Source organism: Colobus angolensis, unplaced genomic scaffold (assembly GCF_000951035.1).
Source record: "Colobus angolensis palliatus isolate OR3802 unplaced genomic scaffold, Cang.pa_1.0 Scaffold74, whole genome shotgun sequence".
In the NCBI taxonomy this organism is placed as follows: Eukaryota; Metazoa; Chordata; class Mammalia; order Primates; family Cercopithecidae; genus Colobus; species Colobus angolensis.
The window spans coordinates 11,382,719-11,395,536 of record NW_012121154.1 but is presented as its reverse complement, the minus strand read 5'-3'; the positions used below and the strand labels follow the sequence as shown (position 1 = coordinate 11,395,536).

The 12,818-nt window shown below is 35.2% G+C and overlaps 1 protein-coding gene across 1 annotated transcript in view; it reads left to right on the top strand.

The window, feature by feature from the left end:
• Nucleotides 1-12,818, top strand: part of RELN (reelin) — a 536,970-nt gene that overhangs the window by 62,696 nt on the left and 461,456 nt on the right. The window contains exon 2 of the mRNA XM_011927764.1: nt 6,282-6,392. Coding sequence (XP_011783154.1) covers nt 6,282-6,392 — 111 coding nt within the window. The remainder of the gene's footprint in view (nt 1-6,281; nt 6,393-12,818) is intronic.

The following is a 12,818-nucleotide window of genomic DNA, read 5'->3' as shown; positions in this document are numbered from 1 at the left end:
CCTCAGTGAATCTTGACTTCCAGTCATTTATTTTGCATATTTATTGGGATGATTTTTTTCTTTGCTATTGTTGGTTTGGGAATGCTATTATTGAAATACCTGACTTAATTTTTGAAATCCACAGAAAACCATGTCAAAATGGAGTTAATATATGTAATGAGAAGTAGTGCAAGGGTCATGTTCTTCTGGAGGTTTGGAATGGAAATTATAATGTATTTTTTTATGGTCTCTATTTGGTGCCCAGAGCTAGTGGCACTTTAAGGAAGAATCAGTAGTTGAACATACAGTGTTGATGAAATTTTGCAGCAAATATGCTGTTTGTCTCATTTTCAGAGAAAGATACTTGTTCCTTAGACTATTTAATTTGTTCTGTATTCAAAAAGCAAACAAATTTCTCTTCATAAGGCAAAATGCGATGATGTTTTCTTAAATATTGACAATATTAGATTCTGTTGGCGTTAGAATATACAAAATCAAGAAATGGAAACTTTGCAATCGGTGCATCATCACTAATGCTTATGTACCTAATTTCAATTTTTTTGTAATTTGCTATCCTCTGATGCTTGTCGTTCTGAAAAAAAAAAATGGGAACATCATTTTGAGTATTACTGAATATATTTCTTTTCTGCACATACTAAAGAGCTTTTGTATAAAGTGGTAATGGAATATCCTGGAAATGATCAAAATTTAATGGACCGTAGAGCATTTGTAGACCAGAAGCTTTAGAATGAAATGCAAACAGCATTAAATGTCTAAATTTATTTTCTTTTAGACTTTCATCTTACAGTGATTTTCTGCAAGAATGGTATTAGGGTCTTGTGGGGAATGTTTAATAGAAGCTATAATAGATAATAACTGACTGTAATTAGTCATTTCAAGACAGAGGTACTCTTTGAGACACTGATAAGAATTGAATTGTGTCACTACATCATGTTTTCATTCCGCTGTCACACCCCAGCAATCCATATTCATGGTCTCCTGGTGCTAAGCTCGTTGCCAATTTAACACAGATGTGGAAGAGATATTTGTAACCTGCTCAGCCTTTTGATCCCTTACATTTTATTTGAGGAAATGGCAGAGTAACTTAGTGAGGATAATAGTGTAAAGTCTTAGTGACAAAAATTATCAGATTAATTTGGTATGTACATTTATATGTATCTATATATTCACATACAAAATACAGATATGCAAAAGAAAAGCTATTATGGTTAAATGTAAAATCCAACTAAAATTTTCCTAGACCTACCTGGTTTTTGAGTACTATAATTGAATACTGCGTTATTTTTTACTTTTTGTTTACTTTTCAGAGGAAACTTATTTTTCATGTATATCTAAGAATAACAATGGTCCAGTTTTTACTGCCGAAGTTCGATTTTATGACTTTGGTTACACTGGCTACATTATACTCTCAATTTTATTTTATTCTTTTATGTTATTTTATGTTGTAATAAATGTTTCTATGTGGTTGAATTCAACAAAAGTTGAGCTTCTCCCTTGAGCCAAACTCTGGGGAAAGTAGTGTGTGAATGAGCTCTGGGATCACTGAGGAGGGAGAGGTGACTTTCCTCAGGAGGTCAGAACAGACTGCATGAGAGAGATGGCACTGAATACCTTAACAAAAGGTAACCTGGCGAGGGGTCATTCTAGGTGAGAGCAGAGGCCGGGAGGCAGAGAAGTACAGAACATGTTCTGGTTTAACTGTTTAATCCAGTTAACATCTTTTAATCAGATGTTTTCAGCTGAAATGGAGAAATTTGACTGGGGGGGACTGGTTATGGCCACAACCCAAAGGCCTTTGAAACCACATTGAAGATTTAGGGTTTTAATCTACGGACATTAGGAAGCTAGAGATGTTTATTGAACAAGGGAATTATGTGATCTAAGATGCATTTGCTTTCTAATTATAGGTAATAATATACATGCTTTATTTCCCCCTTAAAATGGACTGTCAAGTTCAGAATTCTATTTGAAATCTCTAATAGTGATATTTTCCTCTGTAATAAAGTAGGCAGTTCTATTGACACGTTAATGCAAAACTATGAAAGATAAAAATTGACTCCAAGAGGGAAAAAGTCCCTTGGGAAAGAATTTTACAAATTTGACCGTAAAAGTTTGTAAAGCCATGAATGGAGACTGATTATATAGGAGAATGGATTGTTTAAATAGGTGTTTACCTATTTAAGCTCATTAGATTATTATTTAATGATTTTACGTAAACCTTTGGTGTCTGATATGGATAACTTGTGGGTCCTATCCCATAGTGGTGATCTATTTTAATTTGTATAAAATAGCTAGAATTGACAGGATGTCAGGTGGAGTTTATAAACATTTTTGTCAAGGGAGAACTATTTCTAAATATCTCTGCCTGTCCAGTTAATAAAACCCAAATTACAGTGCTAACACAAGTCTTGGCTCATAGAAGTTATTTAGTTTTTTGTCTTAATCAGTCATGCACCTTGCTTCAATCTTTAAGTCTGAATGCATTACGTACCTTCTAGTACATTTTACTGTTTGGCTTAATTTGCTCATTGGAAGTGCATTTACCACAAATTTCTTCTCCTCCCCACCAACTTTTTAATATAAATGTTTTCTAAAATGAAAGCGAAAAGACTAGTACAACAGGTGGGCATGGTGGCTCATGCCTATAATCCCAGCAGTTTGGGAGGCTAAGGCAGGTGGATTACTTGAGGCCAGGAGTTCAAGACGAGCCTGGTCAACATGGTGAAACCCCATCTCTACTAAAAATACATTAATTAGCCACGCATGGTGGCACACCCCTATAGTCACAGATACCCAAGAGGCTGAGGCACAAGAATGGCTTGAACCCAAGAGGTGGAGGTTGCAGTGAGCTGAGATTGTGCCACTGCACTCCAGCCTGGGCAAGAGAGCGAGACTCTGTCTCAAAAACAAACAAAAAAACCAAAGGCTAGTACAACAAACATCTGTATACCCACTACCTAGACTTGGCAATTGTTCATAGTACATAATAAACTAATTTGAGAGTGAATTAACATGGAAAATATTTGTTCCCCATTTTAACATTAATTAGAGCATTTGACTGATAATCTTGGAAAGGGCATGAAGGATTTGCTTTTTAACATGTCTGAGTTAGACATCAAACACATGTAGCCCAATAGTTATTTTTCTTAAAAGCAGTTCGAATATAAAAAATTTGTCCAATTATCCTCATCCTAATATACCCAAGTTTATATCTCTTAACTACGACTTCTACTTATGCATGTGTATTTTATAAATACTTTTAAAGGAAACATTTTAAGGTGACAATCGCTATGGAACATTTTAAACTGTGCAGCTTGGAACCATAACATTCTGAATCGGAGTATCAGAAAACTGCAAAAATATCTGTAGTGGGAATTAGTGTATTTTACGTCCTTCAGATGAATATATCTAGATCTACACACATGGATAATCCTATGATTCATGGAGAGCTTGTTAATTTTAAATAGTAGCAGTTTTATCTCTGTCTTTAATCAGCTTCATCGATGGGCCAAATTGTTGACTATGAAAGTTATGTTTCCTTCTAGTTCATATACATATTAAAATAATTTTACATTCACAAGTGTGAACCTCAGTTTTTAAAATCATGTACCATATTATTTCTGTGTATGGTAAATTTTCCCTTTAACTTACCATAAATCACTTTTCTGCTTTCAAGAACCATTCCAGTTGCCTGGATGGCACCAGGTTGTGGATGTAAGTGATGAGTTAAGACTAGAGAAGCTAAAATAGTGCTTGAAAAGGGAGTCCAGTGAAATTAGAGGAAAAAAGTCAAGTCAGGGCACAGAGGAAAGATTAGAGCTGGTGCGCATACGGAGTCACATAGCTTGATAGAAAGGAATCAGGAAGACACCAAAGGGAGAAGCTGGGGGGAGAGGGCCTCATGTGACAACCGAAAACTGCAGGGGCCGATGTCACAGGAAACTGGCAGATTAACCCAGGGCTGCAAGTAGAGATAAGTGGAAGCTTTTCGGTGAAAGGGAAAGAAAGGGGGTGGAGAGAAGGGTGTTCCTGACATAGTTTCAAAGTCGAAGTTCCTTGGTGTGAAGTTTTCAGTATGCTCCTTTATACTGCTCATGGGTTCACCACTAGTGTTCCAGTCAGTGAAAACGTGGGCTGCAGACATTCTGAAATGGTCTGCATGCTAACAGAGAATCTACACTGTGTCCAGTGGTTTTCACATACAGAGATTGGACCCATTATCTTCCTGAAGAAGTGGAAGCCTGGTGACCAGAAAGATATGCCTTAAATCCCATGAGAGTCTGGGCAACATTTCCTCCTCTTTCTTAAAAAAAAAAAAAAAAGAGACCGATTACCAGTTCACATATGGATTGTGCATCACATCTGCTTAAACGAGGAAAAGGAATGCTTATTCTGCTGTCAAAAGAGTAACATTTTTCCAAAGGCAAATATCATTTTTTCCTTAAAAAATTCTGAACTCTAGCAAGCAGATTATAAGCAATTCATTTCAAACAAGTATTTTTTTTCTTTAGATGATTTGTGTAAGCATACAGCATCTGATAAAATTTATGCATAGTTATGCCTTTTAAAAAATGTCTTTGGCTGGTCTTTTAGTCAGTTTCTCTCTGCATTGATCTGTCTTGCACTCCGGAAAGCATTTTACTTATTTAAATAGCCAGGTTTTCTCTGTCTTCTTTTTTTCCATGTGGCTTTTCCAAGTGGGGCTCATCTGATGTATAAATTCTAGGATTCATAACATACTTTTCCTCTGGAAACAAGCTAAAGATAAAATAAGCTTATACTACTTTTATATGAATAAATTATTCATTAATAATTCACTAAATATTGAGCACTGAAGAGTACCATAAATTATTCTAGAGACTTGAGATAGATCAGTGAACGAAATACTTGAGATGCCTGCCTTGATGGAGTTTGACCATGGTTACTTTGCCACTTTGGGATCTGAGGGGAGGAAAGAAGAAACAGGAAATGTCCATATAGACAGCATCAAAACATTTTAGATGGTATCAGATGGTCCCGGGCCAGGTTCTTAATGGCTCTGTTCTACACATTCTTCTTTTGTATGCTGGAAATAATAATAGTACCCCTCTTATAGGTATGTTTTGACAATTAAATGAGATAATATATGTAAACTACTTACCTGAGTACCCAGCTGAGTGGTTGACTTGCCAGCACTAAAAAATATTAGCTATTATTTCTTATTAAAGGATTAGAAGGTGATTTATTCCAATCCCCCATACCATTATGGTAGTAGCAAGATGTCAGGCTATTCTATCGATACGTGTCTTGTTTTACACTTTATAATGTGGATGTTTCAGACCATTTAGCTCTGTTCACCGGATTTTCTGGAGTTTAATTTAAACATGCTCATTAAAGTTAATGTGACTCTGGTCATTCTCCTTATTGCCACCAAGGATGATGACGACCTTGTACTGTGTACTACCTAAATAATGTTATTACCTTCCCTTGGCTGCTTTCTACAAATGGCATCATCTCAATCTTAAAAAACCTATGCAGGAGAAAATGTTATGTCAAGCAGGAAATTATGATGAGTTTTTAGGGTGGTGAGCAAGATATAATTTGAAGAAGCCAAGCCTGAGTAGCATACATATACATTTAATTTGATCCTTTTCTTCCCAGCAATGTCCTGATTTTATGGTTATGAAACCACTCCTCTTTCAGACTTTGTTCTAAAACTTAAAGCATGCAGTGATCTTCCTTTCTTTTTCACAAGAGGAAAAAGTCTGGCTGTCTTCATGCAAATTAGTCTGCTTTTGTTGGAAAACTTCAGGGAACTCATCTATGAAATGTGGACTCACAATAAGAAATGTGGTTCATCTTACTGTTCTTCTTTCAGCCGATGTACAGTTGTTTCCCACAGTATGAAATACTTAAAAAAAAGAAAAAAAAGCATTTTATCATAATGCCAGAGCTCCAGCAATGCCTTTGACTCTTTGGCTGCCTTCAGGCGTGGTAGTGGAGGTGGGGAAACCATCTATTCAATATTACATTATTTTCAGATGATTGTTCACATAGGCAATGTGTAAATGAATGCAGAAAGGTAGGACTGATGTTCTAAATTTAGGACCAGCAATTGTAGACACTGGAGTTCCGAGCTTCTTTACATTCTGCTGTAATTTCTCATACAAAAAATACCAACTAGGGATAGTATAAAAATAATTGGTTAATGAGTAAAGATTGTTTTGACAGTGTCTAACACTTCAGAAATATATTGTGTTATTCTGACTGTATTGAGTTTTTTTTTCTTTCTTACATTTCAGTGACAATTTCAACAAGCACCTTCTTTGACGGCTTGCTGGTGACAGGACTGTACACATCTACAAGTGTCCAGGCATCACAGAGCATTGGAGGTTCCAGTGCTTTTGGATTTGGTAAGCTATTCTGACAAAAAAAAAAAACCCCAGAAAATTGGGGGTATTTTATACAGTCATAGGTCTTATGTTTTAAAGTATCTGTTTTTAACAGTGTTAGACCTTTATTACTTCCAAGAAAATAATCTGAAGTGTTTTGTTTTTGCATGTGTTTGCCTGAAGTTGGGTGAATTGAAATAAGTCATGTAAATGTGCGGCTAACCTTGATCTTGGTGTGATGAACTTTCTATCATTCTCACCTTCCACTGCCACAATTGTACTTGGTCCTCTGGGGTTCATGTAAATTTCCATATTCTATTACATAGGTTGCTGGAATTTGCTCGGATGCCCATGCAATCATTCGGTAATCTGTTCTCATAAACAGTTAAAATATTGTGGTTAGTGAAAAGTGTCATGTTAAATCTGACCAGTGAACGTTGTATAAAGCAGAAGATAGCAATATTTGATAAAATTATCGAGTTTTATGAGTATTTATAGAAGAATCCTGTTTAATATTTAAAATATTTGAATGTCCTTAAATCAGAGACCTGGCAGGTTACTTATGTAGAGAAACAGAAGATCATGTGATGTCCATTAATGTCAGAGGAGTCTCAATTTAGGAATCTCTAGTTTACCCATAATGCTGTTAAACATACCAGGCTGGGATTAAGTAGATCCTTCACAGCATCAAAAATTCAAACTTAATGTATCAGTTTATGTAGGTTATGAAATCACTGATCTTACTCCGAAATTGGAAGACTACACAGGACTTTGTCCATAGATGTGAGAAGGATAGAATTGCATTATCAGACACAAAGTTATGTGTTCAACATTTTATTTTTTTCTGTGATGTTTATCAAACAAATAATTTTCTGCCTCCTTCTGATATATGAAGTGTCGAGTCCCAGCAGTAGCCCTGCCCAGGTGACTCATCGGCTGATGTCAGAGCAACAATGTTGATGCTGCATTGTCACTGCTTGCCCAAGATGAGGTCCACAGCCCACAGCTTAAGGAAACCGCAAAGTCATTCCGTCATCATTTTAAATGATTTCACATTGAGAATTTGCTCTATTTTAAAAAGATCCCAGGTTAGATTTCACAGTCTGTTGGTAACTACTTCTAAGGTCCAAACCTCAGGGGAAAAATGTCCTCTTAGGTCTACAAATTCCACTTATTTAGTCCCATCGTTTTTCTGCTCTGCAGAGAGAAAGGGTCAGGTCATAGTCTCATATATATATGTAATATATATAATATCTGTAATGTATATAATATATGTAATATATCTGTAATGTATATAATATATGTAATATGTATCTGTAATGTATATAATATATGTAACATATATCATATATAACATATAACACATATAACATATGTTACATATATAACATGTTATATAAAGTATAAGTGCATAAGTATATACTATATTATGTATATTTTATATATTATATAAAATATAAGTGCATAAGTATATTATATACTATCTGTTTTGTTACAGCAGGACTCATAAGTAGAGTTGTCAGATTAAGTAAGTAAAAATACCAGACACTTTGTTAAAATTGAATTTTAGGTAAACAAATACTTTTTTAGTATAAGTATGCAATATTTGGAATAAGACCTTCTGGGCTGCAGCCTAGCCCAATTAAATCAAAACCTCTGGGGGTGAGGGCATGGACACTGGTAAATTTTAAAGCTCTCCAGGTGATTCTAATGTTTATCCAGGATTGAGAACCACTGTACTGGATCAGTGCCCAGTCCAGCCATCAGCATCACCTGGAAAGTAGTAACTGCAGGGTTCTAGACCTCACTTCAGACACAGTGAAACAGAAACTCCAGAGGTGGGATCCTGTGGTCATTTTTTGAAATAAACACTCTAGGTGATGTCGACCCATGTTAAAGTGTGAGGACTTCTATTCTAGTGGAAAGACAGATGTTGATTAAATGATTGTATAAATATGCCATAGCAAACCTTGCTAGGGGCTGACAAAGAAGTATACTGAGTGCTGGGAAAGGGTATGACAGAGAAACTAGATCCAGTCTTGAGTAAAGTGTGGTGTAATTTGGAAAGGTGTTCCTGAGGAAATGGTATTTGAGTGGAGTATGAAGCAGTAGAGATTATTGACTGAAGGTCTGTGGATGGTGGGGCACAGCATACCCAAAGGAAGGAACAGCAGGTGCAAAGGCCACAGGTGGGAAGAGGCTGGCTATGTTCTAGGAACTGAAAGAAAACCTTGGAGTGGCTGGACCTGGAATCAAGAGGGAAGGGGATACAGCTAGATAGGAGACCAGAGCCAGACCATTCAGGATATTGTAAATTTGGGACCTTTATCCTAAGTGAAAGGAAAGGTGTTGAGGGTTTTAGGCTGAGGAGTTACTCCACCAACCTTTCATTTTAAAGAGATCACTCTGAGGTCGTTATGGAGAACAAACTGTAGAGCCCAGTAGTGGATTCAGAAAGATTGTTCTGTGGTTAAAGATTCTGATACGGCAAGGCGTGTAAGGTATCCAAGGTACGGGCTGGGATGGGCAACAAGAAGGAGTCAGATGTGGGGGAATAAGAGTTGAGGCTTTGAATCACATTGGCCTGCTTGTAGATCCAGTATTCATCTCTTATTAGTTGTGTGCCTCAGCCAAGTCGTTTAACCTCTCTAAGCTTAATTTTCTCATACGTGAAATGATGATAAGGTTACCTTCTTCATAAGATGGTGGATAGCCCTGATAATTAAAGGAGGAAGTGATTTATGTAAAGCCATTAGCACATAAAAAACACTCAGTAAAATTAGCTTTTCCAAATTATAATCTTGGCAACTGAAGCAGACAATTTCCTTAGTCCAGGGCTTATAAACACGTCCTGTGGGGGGCAAAAAAACCAAAAAAACAAAAAACAGTTCTGAAATGTAATTAATCTGGGATATGTAGGTTGAGATGATTTGAGGACACTTGGCTGAATTAAGGAACTATCATTTGTCAGTGTGGGAGTTTTACATAAGGAAAATCATTAAAGATCATTCATAAGTATGTTGTAAGCACATTTTGAAAGAACATGTAAAATGCATATATCATATTGCCTCAGATTTTAGCTAGTAAGGCAAACGAACTAAGAATAAAATTGTTACAAATTATTTAAGAAACTTGGTCTTCAAGACATTTCCTGTGGTAACTTTGAAAGCTGTAAAAAGTCAGTTTGTACTTGACATTAAAATGTATTTTGATGAGCCTAAATTGCACCTTGCCTTCCTCTCACAGCCAACCGTGTATCATTGGCTTAATGATCCAAAGAGGCTTCTGAGCTTGAGCAGAGCCCATCAGTGACTTCCATAGCTCAGGTCTTACTCTAGATCCTTTGCATTTTTATAGGATATGTGTTTTATATGGATGTATAGATAGGTGAGATCTTTTATTAAGTTCTGATAATATCCAAATAATTTTATGTGTGTTTATGTGACAGTAGTAATAACTTTACAAATAAAATTTAATAATATGCCTGGATATTATATAACAAAGTTAATTTTCATGAATAATGTTTAGAATGGAAAGCAGGAGTTAAAATGTCTTTTTAAATAAAATGGTCACTTTTGAAAAAAAGCACATTAATTTTTTGGATATTTGATCTAAGTTTAACATATTCTTTGCAGGTTGAAAACAAAATTAAAGATTTAACCTGATTAGGGTGCAGGTAGGAAAGTAGAGGACAATTATAGAAGGTATAATTTCTAAATATTGCTGCTTTTTGGTAGTTAGTAGTTATGGTAGTATCAGGCTAAAGTAATGTGGCATTTTTTGACCAAGAACAAAAGAGTTACTGAATACATAATCTATCATTAGTCTCTGACTTTTTTGATGGAATGTTAAGCAAATGTGGTTAATTTGGCATTTCCCCAACATATCATAGGATTAATGTGCAATATGTTTAACTAGCTGTGACAAATAAGGCAAAGTAAAGCATTTAGTTGAGTCTAAATAGGTACTTTTGAAAGTTTTTTTTCCTATTTGTAGTAGTTATTTTAATTGTACTAATTACACTAAAGTTACAGCTACTCTTCTTTGAATATAAAATGTATGTGTGACTAGTCAAAATGTCCATAATTATACTTAAGATATTGCTGTAGAAATGTAATTCCACTAACATTACTACAGCTTTTTATGCAAAGCCAGAATTCTTTAGCATGCATGCCTCACTAACCAAAAATAGACAAATGCCTAATAGCCAGAAATACATTAAGACAATAGCTATGCAAAAGATAACTGTAAGCCAGCAATGCCTGATTTGAAATACCTCATTTTACTTGTCAATATAAGAAAACATGCTGCCCTTGGGAAGTGTGATGTTTAATTATGGATATCTCTTTGTGCATCCCAGAAAAACAAAATGCTTCTCTCTTGTCTTTGGCTTTGAATTCCAGCTCAATCATGTAAATCTTCAGGGCTCATTGTGGTCGCTCAATGAAGGGTTATTTGAATATCCTTTCATACAAAATTGTTCCTTTTCCAGGGCTGAAATGCATTTACTCAAGATTTAGAATTCTGGTTCTAAAAGCTAGAGATTTTACCCAATTTTTGATATTCTGGCTCTGAAACCTGAGAATCAGATTTACAAGTCTGATGAATGCAGCCAAATTTCAAATTGTTAGACCTTCCATAAATTAAGGTCTTTGTACTTCCTAGATAATCTTGCTTAGCTAATACATCAGCCATTACAGCACTTTTTTACTTAAACTCTTGTAATTTTCTATGTGTTTCATTTATTTATTCTGTAATAATTAGGAATCCTAGATCTAATCGTTTAAGTTAAAAAATGCTTAAAAGCCTGGGCGCGGTGGCTCATGCCTGTAATCCCAGCACTTTGGGAGGCCGAGGGAGGGGTGGATCGTAAGGTCAGGAGTTCGAGACCAGCCTGGCCAACATAGTGAAACCCCATTTCTACTAAAAATACAAAAAATTAGCCAGGAATGGTGACAGGCACCTGTAATCCCAGCTACTCAGGAGGCTGAGTCAGGAGAATTGCTTGAACCTGGCAGGTGGAGGTTGCAGTGAGCCAAGATTATGCCATTGCACTCCAGCCTGTGCAACAGTGCAAGACTCTGTCTCAAAAAAAAAAAAAGAAAAAGAAAAACTTTAAAATGACAAAATTTGATTAAATCCAAGTTGTGGGGGAATGTAGTGAACAGGTGTAGGAATTTTTTTCTTTTAAACATTCAGTTATTCATGTCATATTTTTAATGGAGATTAAACAATTAACATAAAACTAGTATTTTCAACACTATCTTTCAAACACAGTATTAGAAATTTTTAACTTCATTATCTGATTATTTTCAATGTGATTTGACACCTTAGGTAGATAGGAGTATAATTACAAAATAAATTATTTAAATATATATTATATATAATAGATGTGTGTGTGTGTGTGTGTGTGTGTGTGTGTGTGTGTATATATATAGTTTGTTTGTTTGTTTTTGAGACAAAGTCTTGCTTTGTTACCCAGACTGGAGTGCAGTGGCGCAGTCTCAGCTCACTATAACCTCCACCTCCCAGGTTCAAACAATTCTCCTGCCTCAGCCTCCCGAGTGAATTATTTACATATTTTAAGAAAAACTTCAAACTTTAGCAAATCTTATATTAGTCACTAGTTAATAAAAATTGCACTTCATTAGTAATTTTAGATTTTATGTTAATGTTTCATTGCCAGGATGAAGTTTTTACTATTTTGTTTTATTTTTCACTGAAAATAGAAATGCAGGGTCTATATATGATAACTTTTCATTATCCTTCATGTTAAGACTAAGTAGAACCTATTACAAATTTGCTAATTATCATCAAGATCTTTACTCCCCAGGGCATTAGCAGCAGTTGAATCTTAGGTGTCTTGTCTGTGTGACTATGAGACATATGTTATGAATGCATGAACATATTTAGGGCTTAATATTCATGAAGAGGGACAGCCATTCACAATTTCATTAAATAGAGTATTGTATAAGTAGTGGTACTTATTTACTAGCCTAAATTAAGCTAATATTTTCCTTAGAATAACCTGGCTAAATTTATTTTGTCTGCCTCTTTACAAAGAAACACAGAAGTAAATGCAATGTAAGCATACTTGAGGAATTCAAAGGCACAGTCTTTTATTGGGTATGGTAAATGATCTGTAATTAACAAGAAGACTTCAGATTAATTAAACAAATTACTCTAGCCAATGGTACAAAGAGCAGAGCTGACAAGAGATGAAATTGCCATTAATTTGTCCTTTTAATAAGATATTAACTTAAATTTGGTCTTTATTCATTCCATTTGAGTATTCCATTCTTACCTTCATTAAGAAATAAGTTTTATCTAGTTTATATTTGACATATGATAAATAATTTAGGGATATTTCCCAACTTCCAAATAGCTAACTTGAAAAGAATCACTTATTAAAATAGTGAGCATGACAAATATAAAGCTATTGAATTA